The sequence below is a fragment of the Lolium perenne genome, chromosome 3 (genome assembly GCF_019359855.2).
Source record: "Lolium perenne isolate Kyuss_39 chromosome 3, Kyuss_2.0, whole genome shotgun sequence".
NCBI lineage: Eukaryota > Viridiplantae > Streptophyta > Magnoliopsida > Poales > Poaceae > Lolium > Lolium perenne.
Genome location: NC_067246.2, coordinates 205,938,272 through 205,951,313, shown reverse-complemented (window position 1 = coordinate 205,951,313; position 13,042 = coordinate 205,938,272). Strand labels below are relative to the sequence as shown.

Below are 13,042 nucleotides of genomic sequence, written 5' to 3'. Positions count from 1 at the left end.
CATGAAGATAAAGGTATACCTTGTGTATTGGCATCAAGATCATCGGTATGAAGATATATATGTGATATGATCAAGAAGAAGAAATGAAGATGGAGTTCTTATGTGGAACTCAATATTAGCCATGCTCTATCTTATGTGAGTATGAGAAGATACAAGGTTGAGTTGGGCAAGTTCAAGATGAGCATCTTGAGTGGATCACATGCTTGAAGCTTGTCGTCCATTTGGTGATAATGGACATGTGAAGATGTGCATCAATGGGGCTTTCCCATCATAGTGTATGGGGGAGCATTTGTGAGTCTTCATGAAGCAACATTGATCAAGTGAGGCATTCCGGCTTGAGTGAAGCTTGAAGAGTTATCATCAAGATCAAGCGGGATGCACAAGGCAAAGTTATGGCCTTGCTAGGTTTTCCTTTTACCGGTCTCAAGGTGGTTGTTGGGAGACCGGATTATAGGATAGATAGCCGCACTATCAAGAGGGGCTTTCGGTTGGGTAACTTGATCGCATCGTCTTAGGGAGCTCAATCCTTTGCATACTTTGCATATCCCTATTGCTTCTTGGTGTTTCTCTGTGAGAGGTTCTTGAGCTTGTTGCTAGCTTTACAACAAGCCCAAGTTCATCGAAAACGGAATCCGCATGCATCTTCTATTGCGTTTTCGAGTTTGGACGTCTTCACCGTTTCTTAACGGTGGGAGACTCCCTCTCTAAAATCATCTAAAATGTTCTGTGAGGAGTCTCCATATTTCCGTTTTTGTTGGGGTTCTATTCGTCGTTATCTTTCCAACAAAATTGGTTTCATGTCAATCGGGGTCCGGACACAAAAGTTATCACAGTTTTTGTATATCATGATTTCCTGCTGGCCCGGTTTCTAGCCCGGCGTGACCGGCCGTCTGACCGGATGGCCCGGTTCAAACCGGCCCCTGGACCGGTGCCATCCGGGCACTATCCAGTAAGCTTTTAATCTTGGTCCGGTTTCTAGCCCGGCGTGACCGGCCGTCTGACCGGATGGCCCGGTTCAAACCGGCCCCTGGACCGGTGCCATCCGGGCAATATCCAGTAAGCTTTTCAGCTTGGTCCGGTCACTAGCCCGGTCGAACGGTCTGTGGACCGGATGGCCCGGTCTGTGGCCCGGTCTGACCGGGTCCTGAACCGGACGGCCCGGTCCCAGGCCCGGTTGACCGGCCTCCTCGACGGCTGACTCAGCCCAACTTTTCCCCAACGGTTATATTTGCTCTTGGGCTATAAATAGCCCTTCTTCCACCTTGGGCTGAGTAGTTCTTCCCATTCTCTCACCTCCATTGTTGCTATTTGAAGAACTTGCTCTCCCCCTTGATTCCTCCAACCTTTCTTGCTCATATTTGAGGATTTGAGAGAGGAGATCTAGATCTACACTTCCACCAAACCGTTTCTTCTCTAAGTGAGGGAATCTCTTGGGATCTAGATCTTGGAGTCTTTGGTTGACTTTCCCCCTTGTTCTTCCTCTTCAATCTCATCCTAGCATTCGTTGCTTTGGTGGGATTTGAGTGTGAAGGACTTGAACACCTCCGGTGTTCTTGCTTTGCATCATTGCATAGTGTTGAGCTCTCCACCACGATTTGTTCGAGTGAGAGACCGTGAGCTTGTTACTCTTGGAGGGTGACCTCCTAGTTGGCTTGGTGATTGGTGCTCCGGTGATCTCTTCAAGAAGATTGTGAAGAGGCCCGGGCTTCTCCTTCGTGGAGCTTGTGAAGTGGTTGTGGAGCTTGCCATCTCCGGAGCGGAGGAAAAGCTAACCATAAGGAAAGGGCCATTATCCTTCGTGGGTGTGGTTCGGAGAATAGGGTGAGCCTTCGTGGCGCGGGGAATCCTTCGTGGGACCTCCACTCCTCCAAACGTGACGTACCTTGTTGCAAAGCAAGGGAACACGGGAATACATCCTCGTCTCCGCGTGCCTCGGTTATTTCTATACCCGAGCTCTCTTTCCTTGTGATAGCCATCGTGCTTGAAGTACATATATCTTGCTATCACTTGTGCTACATATATCTTGTGCCTATCTTGCTTAGCTCTAGTTGCTATTGTTACACTTAGTTGAGCTTAGCATATTTAGGGTTTGTGCTTGTAAACTAAACGATAGTTTAATTCCGCATTCATTACAAGACAAATCTGCAAGAGTTTGTAATTGCCTATTCACCCCCCCTCTAGGCGACATCTCGATCTTTCATGTTGGCCGAGCGGCCCTCGTCGAGCCCCGGTACACCGGCATCAGCCTGTCATTGTGCTCGTGGACGAGGGAGGCCGCAGTCATTGTGCTCGTGGATGAGGGATGCCGCGGTAACCATGAGATTCGACGTCTCGTCAGACTCCTCATCGGACGAGGTGTCCACGACTTCCTTGCGGAGCATCTCGAGTGACTGAGACCCATCTGGGTGGCAACAACAATGGATAAATGGCCAGCATAGGTTACGCAAATGGCCGTTAATTGGTTGTCCATCTGGGTGGCAACAACAATGGATAAATGGCCAGTATAGTTGACGCAAATGGCCGTTCGTTGGCTGAACAGTTCGTCTATATCGTACCGCGCAACTGACCGAACAGGTCCCGTGCGTCTAGGCCAGTATGGGCTCCAAGCAGATGGGCGGTCAACAAAGACGCAACCGATGCGGGCAAGGGCTCTCCCCTACCCGGCACCGAGCGTGGACGCCGGTGAGTCATGGCCCGAGCAAAGCTTGGTTACTACAGCAAGGGGGTGGCAGGTGGATTCGTCTCCCTAGGGCTGCAAAGAAAGGGAGGGGGTGCAATTTCGATTTTCTGGATTACGCTATCCCTGGCGGGCGTCTGCGGAGGCCCAAGTTTGGGCCAAGAATGCATCTCGACGAACAGTCCGGACACTTTGCGTCGGGCTGTTGGGGGTCTGCGGAGGCCCAAGTTTGGGCCAAGAATGCGTCTCGACAAACAGTCCGGACACTTCGCGTCGGGCTGGGGGCAGACCCAAATTTTAATCGCAAACGGTCACTTTATGTCTACTTTGCGTTGGGCCGCCCTAATTACTATGCTAGCAACAGCTTGGTTCTCGTGTTAGATGTTGAAGGAGAAACGGTTCAAGAATCTGCGGAATTGAACCGCAATCTGCACGAAATTATAATGAATTTCCAGGAGTTTATTCCTTTCTTCCACAAAATAAAAGCTCCTTTATTATACTCCATTTCAAACAACAAGCCCTAATATATTGAGAATATTCCCATAAATACTTGGGTAAAAAGGGACGCATAAAATTCAAGGACACCCATCGAGATTAATCATCTGTTAGTCAGGGACCGCACAATGTTTAAACTGAAAATTTGACACCTTCATCGTCCGCTGAAGTGCCCTTGAAGATAGTTGCCTTTCCCTTTTGTTCCAGCAGCTTCAAAGCCCGGATGAGGACGCCACGATCAATTCCCGCAAGTTCTGCAACAGATGCCACAGGATAAAATGATCCGAACAAAACTAGCCACAGTTCAGCTTGGTAATGTATTACTGCCTAAACTCTGAAGGGCATGGTCGTCAAGAGGAGATTGCGTCGTGGCACTATAGAAGTAAGGAACAGGATTTTTGGAGCATTGTTGGGTTACTGACAGTAGAAATCGTAGATGATCATGGGCTTTACATAACAGCCGGACCTAAAGGAATACTCTAACTGCATAATTCCAATAGATTATTATCCAAACTAACTAATTAGGGAAACAAAAGAAAAAGACTGACTCCTCCTGAAACAAAACAAAAAAGACTAACCCTATAATGCCAAAGGCTCATGACAATTTGGGTAAACATGAAAATAAAGACTCCCTTTATCGGAAAAAATGTGTTGTTTCGACCGCAAATTGCTTTGAAGCAAGAAAATACATTTAGCATCGCAGAAATGTTGAAGATGGTAAATCTAATGTCATCACATTGAAGTTTGGTATACTTACCAGTTCCATGTGTTTCAATTCCAGATCGTATATCTTCAATTGTTGTTACTTCCAACCCACTTTCCTTCACCTACAAGCACAACACCAAGACATATATTATTGCATGATTAAGTCACTGCCACTATTCGTTGATAAACTGATAGCTGTGGAGGAAACATGTCAAGTAACATATAAGTCTTACAAAATCTAATATGTAGTTGGCCCAATCTTGAATCCGCAGCCAAAGAATGAGGCACTTCTTGTGACTTTTGTCAATCCACTCAGCGCGCCCTGCAGTTTGAACTTGGATTGAGTATGTGTACAACACAAAACTAAATAAAGCTCGCATCAGTAACTGAAAGATTCAGTGTAATGCAGAATAAACCTTCACTAACAAGAGCTGCAAGGAACACTTCCTTTGCTTCATAGCTTAGAGATCCTGAAAAATAAAAAGCATGTATGTTCAGTGCAGAGCCAAAAGAAATATTCAAATGCACAGTAAACTAGTCGAGAAAATATTTTTTCCATGTATATAATAGTACGGCATGCTCACAGGCCTCCGTGGAAGGCCTTTCAAACACATTACCATCATACCAGATCACTATGTTCTAAAATTTTCGACATCGCAGATAGTGCCATGATTAGTTAATAAGACATGTCTTGCTGAATGGCGGAAGAGTAGTAGTCAAAACAAGGTTCAGATAAATATAACTTACTCTCAATTTTTGGATTGGAGAACACTGGAAAATCTTCTTCGAGGGAGATAATATACATCTTTTGACTTCTACAGTAATCAAGTATCAGATCTTTCCATAGCTGCACTTGCTTTTCGCGTGTTTCTCTCACAGGCTGCAAACTGGGAACAGATTCATGCCATCATTATCGGTCCTTACATATAACAAATTGTTAAACAAGTGTTAACATCAGCTTTTCATAGCTGGATTTAACATAACATAGCCAAAAGTTGACTTGTGTAACTCAACCAAACATAAGCATTAGTAAAGCAAGGAAATGCTTCAACAGCTACAAACAGACTGTTAGAACATGCAAGAAAGATGGCAGATCTTAACATCATATACCAAAAGAGATAGGCTTAGACACTCTGAACCAAATACCATGTCACAGTTTTGGGGGCGCTGTGAAGTACAGTTTTGTTAAGGGAGACATTTGAGTTTCAACCAAATGCAGACTTTGAAGAAGCCAATGCTTACCCGCAAAAAAACATGTGCTTAAGCTTAATTGTATACATTAAAGATAAATCACGAACTGCTCAATTGTATACAATATCCAGTAAGTTAAGATCAGTGCTAGAAATAATAATTCACCCGAAAAGTAATTTCACTACCACCGTTGTTCTTGAGCAGAAGTTTCTGCCCAAGCTTCCACCAAGCAATGTTTAATAAGAATGTACCAATTGCTTAGCAACCATCATTTACCCCAAACTCCTATACAGGCTGAGGACCCGGAAATCATGCAAACATGTGTTCAAGCTGGCATCTGGCCCTATTGCTGAAAAACACAGAAGGTTTCTCCTTTGGTGTAGAGTTGGAAGATAAAAAACACGGCGCGGGAGCAGCAGAGATATGGGAGGGATTACGTGAAGTAGGGCGGGTAGCTGAAGAAGGGGGGAAGCTTGAAATCCCCCGGCCTCTGCATCCCCGCCGAAGCGCGGGCTTGCGGAGCGGTCGGCTGGACGGCGGCGCGGACGAGAAACCGCGAGGAGGGCAGATCCGCCGGGCGCGTGGTCGTGGGGGTAGAGTATGGCGGCCAGGCTTCAGTAAGTTTGTTCGATTTTCCTCTCGTGTCAAGGACTCACAGCCCTGTTACAAACCAAAAATAAAGAAGAAGGTGTTTGTAATCAGATTACACTGGTACTGGTCCAAACTCTATAGTTCCTGCTGTTTTTCTGTTTAGTTTTTGTGGTCGTTGTATTTCTAGTCTGTGGTGGTGGCCTCGTGGCAGGTTATGTTTTTCTGACTTCAACCACTTAGGTGATTTTTCCTCTTCTAAGTTAATACTCCCTCCGTCCACGAATAAGTGGAGATTTAGTCTCAAAATTTGTCCTTCAAAGAGTGTACTTCTACATTATCAATGTTTTTTAAAGTAGCAAAAAAAATTCTCTCTCATCGCACTGAAATTAAACTCACTAATATTCACCAGATGTTATCTCCATTTCATGCATGCTCTTAACTTACTGTAGGTGAAATAATTAAAAAGGAGAGAGATATTAGTTTGCATCTTCCTAATGCAATTGTCTATTCATTTGATAATATATTTTAAAAAAAATCCACGTCCACTTATTTGTGGATTTGTGGACGGAGTGAGTACGTGCAAGTCTCTTGCATGGTTCTAAAAACAAATTCAACCCTTGCTAGTAGTGGTTAGTTTATTTTAGTTCAGTTGGTCGGTTGAGAGACCAACGTTTCGGTCGGTAAAAAAAAGACTAATGTTTCTAAGGCATGTGCAATGATTGATATGACCATCTTATCTTAACATCGCCACGTAATTTAGATATAATAATAAAACATGATGTACACTGGGTTATTTGTTAGTCTTATCTCTAGTAACCACACATTCTAAATATGTGGTGAGAAAGATTGTGTTAAGAGATCATCTCTTAATTAAGAGAAGGCAAACTTTTTTTTCAACATTATTTCTCATTCATCTTAGCATTTATCTTAGGTGGCAATGCTAAGATATCACCATTATATATGCCTAAGAGAGGCCCATGTATATATAGTAGTACTAAGTACAATGTATGGACAGGAATCGTCAAAAAAAAAAGTACGGACAGGATGTTCTGATTCTTTGATGTGTACATACAATGTTGGATTGTGCAAACATGATGCTGCATGAAAGCACGATGCGACGAGCTGCAGTTTAGAGTCCTCAATTCTGCTTTGATGTTCAGTTTGTCCCTAGTTGCATGTCGATCTCTGGTTCGCAATCACACGATCACGCAGTCACACAGCTAATACAGATTGAAATAAGACGAAGGCAATTCAGCCAGACTCACTGGTCGTGCTGATCGAATTGAGTAGGTCTCAATACATCGATGTAACACTACGGGTATAAAAGAGAAAATTCTACTGAACATCAGAACAGCGAGCATAACAGATTTTTTTGAAAAAGTACCATAACAGAGAAAATTAACCAGGAAAGCATATACTAGAGTGCAAACACATATTTAATTGCCAAGCTTAGAAAGGCATGTAGAACCCTGTCTAAGCAAAACACATCGGAATGGCAATCCTGGTGGTGTGCAAGCTGAGACACAGGCTTAGGTTATACAACTTCAGGGATCATCGACAAGCCTTGAGTTTTTTGCTTCTAAGTTAGTTCAAACGTTAGATACCAGACAGGTTTCACATTAGCTACGACACAATTGGCCTAGTAGCCCTGCTTCATCCTTTCCTCGTGTCGGTTCTTCTCGTCCTGGAAACATAAAGCTCACGTCAGTACCATATCACTGCGATTTGGCTTCAAACAAAGCGTTCTCATCATAGAAGATATGCAGAAATAAACTGAAACATATCGAAGACATAAATTTGGAGGATGGGTAATAATGTGAAAAGGGCAAGCACCAGTGTAAAGAAGATCTTTTTAACTCCTATTGGCATCAACAAAATAATCCTATATCCAAATCCATGGACTGAAGCCAACCAATATGAGGACATACCATATGATTTAATGGTTCTACAGTTATCTATTCCTCCCTTCATAAAGACAAAGTGTACCGAAAAGGAACTACTCCATCTGAGCATGCTATGTGATTGAACAAGTCACCATATTCCTCCGTCCCATAAATCTTGTCGTGATTGTAGTTCAAATTTGAACTAAAACCACGACAAGGATTATAGAACAAAGGGAGTACTGGTTAATTTATATGCACTCATATGATATTTCTAATGTTAAAGTGCTCGACAAGTGAGAAAATAGATTTAATATTACGCAACAGACCAATGTAAACAACTAAAGTTGTGATTGGCAGTGGAGACATCATGAGAATACAGAATACTGCTCATAGTTAACGACACACACTTTTTCTGAAGATGCATCAGGAGTAAATCTCATGACCTTTTATGGTCTAGTATCTCTAGTGTTTACTAATGAAGTAAACACTGCTCAAATTCCAAAACATGAATTCGTTATCAACCAAATACTTACACAAAGCATTGTTGCCCTTCATTTAGATATCTCAACTTCAACAAGAAACATTTTTTTTCCAAAAGTGGCACGACTAGTTTCCATCCCACTAAGCATTCTTTCTTGCTTTATGCCATATTTCAACCCAAACTGGAAAGGTAGGGCCAGTGTGGAAACAGCCAATTTAGCCTCTAAGTCCCAATACACTAAACAAAAAAAAAACTTCCAGAAACCAGGAAAACCAAAGCTGATAACAGTGATACTGATGTTTATAGAAAGGAATGTCGCTCCAGGGAGTAACATAATAACAAATTCTACATAGAAAACTAATAAAACAACATCAACCTCCAAAAATACTTGAAATTATACGAAAAAAGTTAAGAGGATGGTTCATTGTTCTTATACAAACAAAAGAGAAAGCAATAGAAAGCATGAATTAGTAATCTTTTTCAGAAGAAATTGTAATAAATCTAATATGTCTAGTTCATCAACATCAAGTAGTACATAATTGCTATTTTGCGTTATTATACAGCAAAGAACTAAATACTGCTACCTCTGTTCCATAATATAAGCCGTTATATGATGAAGAGGTTAACTTGGAGTGATAGCATGTTCCCAATTGTTATGTGATGAAGAGGTTCACTTGGAGCAAGATGATTTTCAACCTAAGTGTTCAGAGAACTTCGAGACCACATCCTTGGTTTCATATTCTAGAATATGCAACTTCCCGACAGGTTAATTTTATCCTTGGTTTTGATCAATGGCCTAAAGAGCAATGCACATGAAAACAGCATCCCAAATTGTATAAGCACTGTGTAAACGACCATTATTTGCCCTGAACATGTGCGCAATTGCTGAATGGTTGTTCCATGTACGGAAGGCTACAGTGCACACATAATAGACAACGCTAGAAGTCAGGAGAGATCAAGAATGACTTATGCCAGATTCTAACTTCATCAACAGCTAAGAAATAGGAATACATCAAGTATTCTGCCATACTTAGTTCCCTTCCTTTTTCTCAAGGAGTGGTTGGTTGGGACATGTTTGCACTATGTTAGTTTTGTGTTTTCGTTCCAAAACTACCGATGAGAGGAAGTACAAAATAAAAGTCATATATTTGATTGGATTGTTCTCTAATGCCAGTGCAACAAGATAAAATATGTTGTAAACTCAAATGTATTTGGCATGCATCAAACATCAAAACCAAGCATTTTACAGTAGCATGAATCACCGCTATCTCCATGGACTAGCATGAAAACATGTCCATGAATTTCATCAACTTTGTCGTGTGAAATCTACATAAACCAACTCAATCTACAAATCAATATCCCAAATAAAGCTATCAAAGCATTGGTTATCAACATGCAAATTTATAGCAAAAGATACAATCTGTTATACAGCCCCTCACTCGTCAATGTCATAATGGACTAACGGCACACTATAAGCATAGCAGCCCCTCACTATCAATGTCATATTGGACTAACGGCGCACTATAAGCTTATCAGAAAGTAACTAACCATTGACCTATGCACAAGAAACATACCTCAAAAGCTTGCTTAAGGTTCTCAAGCTCCTTGTCTAGATCATTGATTGCCTGGGTATATGCCTGCGTGGGGGAGGACTGGCTTGCAGTATGGATCTGCCCATATAACAAAACATCAGACTACTTGAGCAAACTATAGCCCAACTATAGAATAGAACAAACATAAGTGCACCCTACCCTAACAATGACTTTGTACTGAAGGGGGTGAGGGAGCTTATAGCCAGCAAAGAGAACATTTGGGTCCCTGTGTAGCTGCCTGCAGAATCTCACAGATACAGAAGAAAATAAGAAGGGGTGCACTGATGAACATAACGAGGGACGAAGAGGAACATGGTTTTTCTACACATACATGCGGAGGATGTTGCCTACAGTATGGTCCTCGCGTTCAATGGTGAAAGATGCAGCATTCATGATCTTGGTATCCTTCTCAAATGACACCCTGCATTAGATAATCGTGAGGACTATAACCATGATGTTTAAGTAATAGAGTGGCAGGCAAGCTACTACAAGCATTGGTCATAAGTGTAAAAAGTTCAAAAGCATCAGAATTTCATAACATCATGCTATAGAGAACATAAACAGACACAAATGCTACCAACGCATTATCGTCTCCTCCCGTGAAAGAAACAGAGGCGGCGGCTAGGGTGGAAACCCTAGCAGCCACCGCCATTTGACTCGTCCTCGCCGTCTACGGCCGGGAACCGATGGATCCCTGCCTCCTCTGCTAGCCGCTCCGGTGGCGGGAGGGGATGGGGACCTCAGACCTTCACTCGGAGCTGTACAAGGGTAACCTAAAGTTAGAGTTTGGCTATGGCGGCGTTGTGCGGGACAAGAATAAGGTATACCCGCCTCCTCAACCACCTCGTCGGCAGCGATCTCACTAGTGGCGTTGAGAAGGGCGGGGATTCGTCTGGTCGCCGCCGCCCTGGAGTGGTGAATCTCGTCCAGTCTACTTCTGTTATAGTTTTGGTGTTAGAAGATTCAGATCAATTCAAGGGTTCAACGGCGACGCGGTTTTGGGGCGCTGGTCCTTAGGGGCACGTGCACGAAGACTTCAGGACGGCTCCGGTAAGGGAGTGGCAACAGCGGCGCGTCAGCGGCTCGCTCTGGGGGCAGTAGTGGTCTCTAGGTGGTCCAAGGACCCCGATGTAATTTTTGTTATGTTTGGGGTGCTTTGTACTTCTTGAGAACTCATGGAATAGATTCAGATCTTTCCCGCAAAAAAAAAAACAGACACAAATAGCTATTAACAGATGAACAGAATTGAAATGTTAAATTACTTCAAGAAACTTGTATTCTGCAGCTACATTTCCTACAAAAAAAGAAACAAGCTATACCTAAAAAAACACAACTGAAGCATTATATAGATAAAAATGTTAGGTAAAGTGTCAAGGAAGAGTAGACTCACTTCTTTGTGCCCTCTGGCACAACAAAGCGCTCGTAGCGGTCAGGGGCATTCATCTTTAATCAACACTTGGCTCCTTCCTCTTCAATTACTGCAAGCATGATTCATCAGATCAATAAGGCCATTTCACAAGTCAGACTGTTTCTGAACTGAAATTCAGGAACCCCCAATCCTTGGAGGTGAAGAACCCCAATTAAATCTCTAAAAGTGATTATTTCACCTATGGAATGGATAAATTACACATCTAGTTCAGATATCTAAAACTTATTCTTTTTCTAGCGAAATGGATAAATTACACGTCGATCTTGCTAAACAAGGGTGCCAAAAGGGAGATGAATACACCACTGGGTTAGGTAAGATGTACCCAAAGGCAACCAACCACCTGGTAAAACCCCCAAACGGAAACAAATCTACCAACAGAAACGGAATGAAGACCTAATCCGGATAAGCCATTGCGCGGGGTGGGCCAAAGGCGTATGATTTACCTAGCTGAAACGACTATATGGAGCACACGGAAACAGAGTATATTTATTTCCTAATAAAAAATGCATGCGGGTAACACCGCAGGTAGCACCTGCCTCTATGATTATCTAGCTGCGCCCACCCAGCACACCTTTAGCCTAGAATGTTAAGGACAAAAGATGCAGTTTATTATGCCCATAGGATTTACCCGATCGGCCATATTAAGAAGCTTGTGAGCCTGTTTTATGCACGCCCTATGAGATTTGCAGATTCGACAAGGCTCCATACATTGAAAAACTGAGCCTAAATCACAAACGCGAGCGGTTCAGTAGCTTCCCGCGAATCGAAAGGGGAGTGTGATGTGAGTTCACAGCCCAACTCCCCGTTCCATGCCGGATACACACCGTTGCATGAGAAATGGGGCGACTGGCCCGAAAACTCTGCCTGGATTGTTATACTTGTACCTAGAGGGGAACTGGCAGCGCAGCTCCACTCCACCCGAACAAATTGCTAGCGAAAGTTTCGCGAAACCCAAAGCCCGTGGGATCAACCTCTGAAGTGACTAGGGTTCGTAGCCGCAGATATTTCACACGCGCACAGTTGAGGCCCAGCCGAAGCAGTAAGAGTCGAGAGTGGGGTGGGCAGAGGGGGTAAATCGGAGCAAGAGGCGACGAAACTAGGCGAGATATCGCCGCCCCGACCGACGGCTCGAGGACACATCTTGGGTGAAGCGAAGCGGGGTTCAGGTTGCGCGGGAGAGGAGAGGAGGGGGGCTCACCGCGGGAGGGGCGCGGCGCGGAGGGCGTGCTCGCCGGAACCCTAGAAATCGCCGGGCCTGGTTGTCGGCGGAGGAGAAGAGTAGAGGAAATTTCAAGAGTAGAGGAGCCGGCGAAAAAAAGTCTTTCCAGTGCGTGTTCAGTCGCCTAAGGGCTAAGGCATCTCCAGCGGCGACGCATTACGGACGCCCAAAAGTGGTCGCGGGCGTCCGTTTGCGTCGCCCCGCGGACATATTTTGTCCGCTCGTCCGTTTGCGTCTGGGTGTGCTCCCACCAGGGCGGCCCATTTTTTTGAATTGCAACATAGTACAAATATTGAAAGTACTACATAAAAATGTATAAAAACTATACAAAGTAGATCTATAGGCCTAGACTACTTGCTTCCTGACGGGCCGGTACCGTCGTTGCGTTGCTCCGTCGCCTGCTTCTCCGCCGCCTCCCGCGCGGCCGCAATGGCTCGGTGCGCCGCCGCGTCCTCTTGCAGGCACTGCTCCAGCCTCGCGTTGGCGGCCTCGTCCTTGAGCGTCTCGAAAGACTCGACGAGGGCCCGCTGCTCCGCCGCCTTCTCCTCCGGCGTCGGGGCATCAGGGTCATCGGATGACCAAGAAATCTCCGAGTCAGAGTCCTCGGCTGCAGCGGCGGCCGCCAGCCTGCGCTGTTCCAGCTCCGTGTTGACAGCCGCATGGGCCGCCCGCTCCTCCTCTGCTTCCTTCTCCGCTTCAGCCAGGTCCACGGCGTCCCTGACCGGGTGGAGGAGGTCGGTGTTGTCGTCGGAGTCGAACCCGTCGTCGGAGCTAGAGGC

At 44.5% G+C, this 13,042-nt stretch overlaps 2 protein-coding genes across 2 annotated transcripts; both read right to left on the bottom strand.

Annotated features, from left to right (window-relative positions):
- Positions 1-3,076: 3,076 nt before the first annotated feature.
- Positions 3,077-5,744, bottom strand: LOC127343159 (vacuolar protein sorting-associated protein 25). Its single transcript, XM_051369275.2, has 6 exons — positions 5,506-5,744; positions 4,625-4,764; positions 4,294-4,347; positions 4,111-4,199; positions 3,930-3,999; positions 3,077-3,426 (listed from the first exon to the last, which is right to left on the bottom strand). Exons 1-6 carry the CDS (start codon positions 5,562-5,564, stop codon positions 3,305-3,307), a joined length of 534 nt encoding a protein of 177 aa, XP_051225235.1. The 5' UTR covers positions 5,565-5,744; the 3' UTR covers positions 3,077-3,304.
- Positions 5,745-7,037: 1,293 nt separating this feature from the next.
- Positions 7,038-12,331, bottom strand: LOC127343158 (DNA-directed RNA polymerases II, IV and V subunit 11). The gene is made up of 6 exons (XM_051369274.2): positions 12,243-12,331; positions 11,006-11,093; positions 9,947-10,036; positions 9,775-9,853; positions 9,598-9,693; positions 7,038-7,343 (listed from the first exon to the last, which is right to left on the bottom strand). The coding sequence occupies exons 2-6, from the start codon at positions 11,056-11,058 to the stop codon at positions 7,299-7,301; spliced, it is 363 nt and encodes a 120-aa protein (XP_051225234.1). The 5' UTR covers positions 11,059-11,093; positions 12,243-12,331; the 3' UTR covers positions 7,038-7,298.
- Between the last annotated feature and the right edge of the window lie 711 nt (positions 12,332-13,042).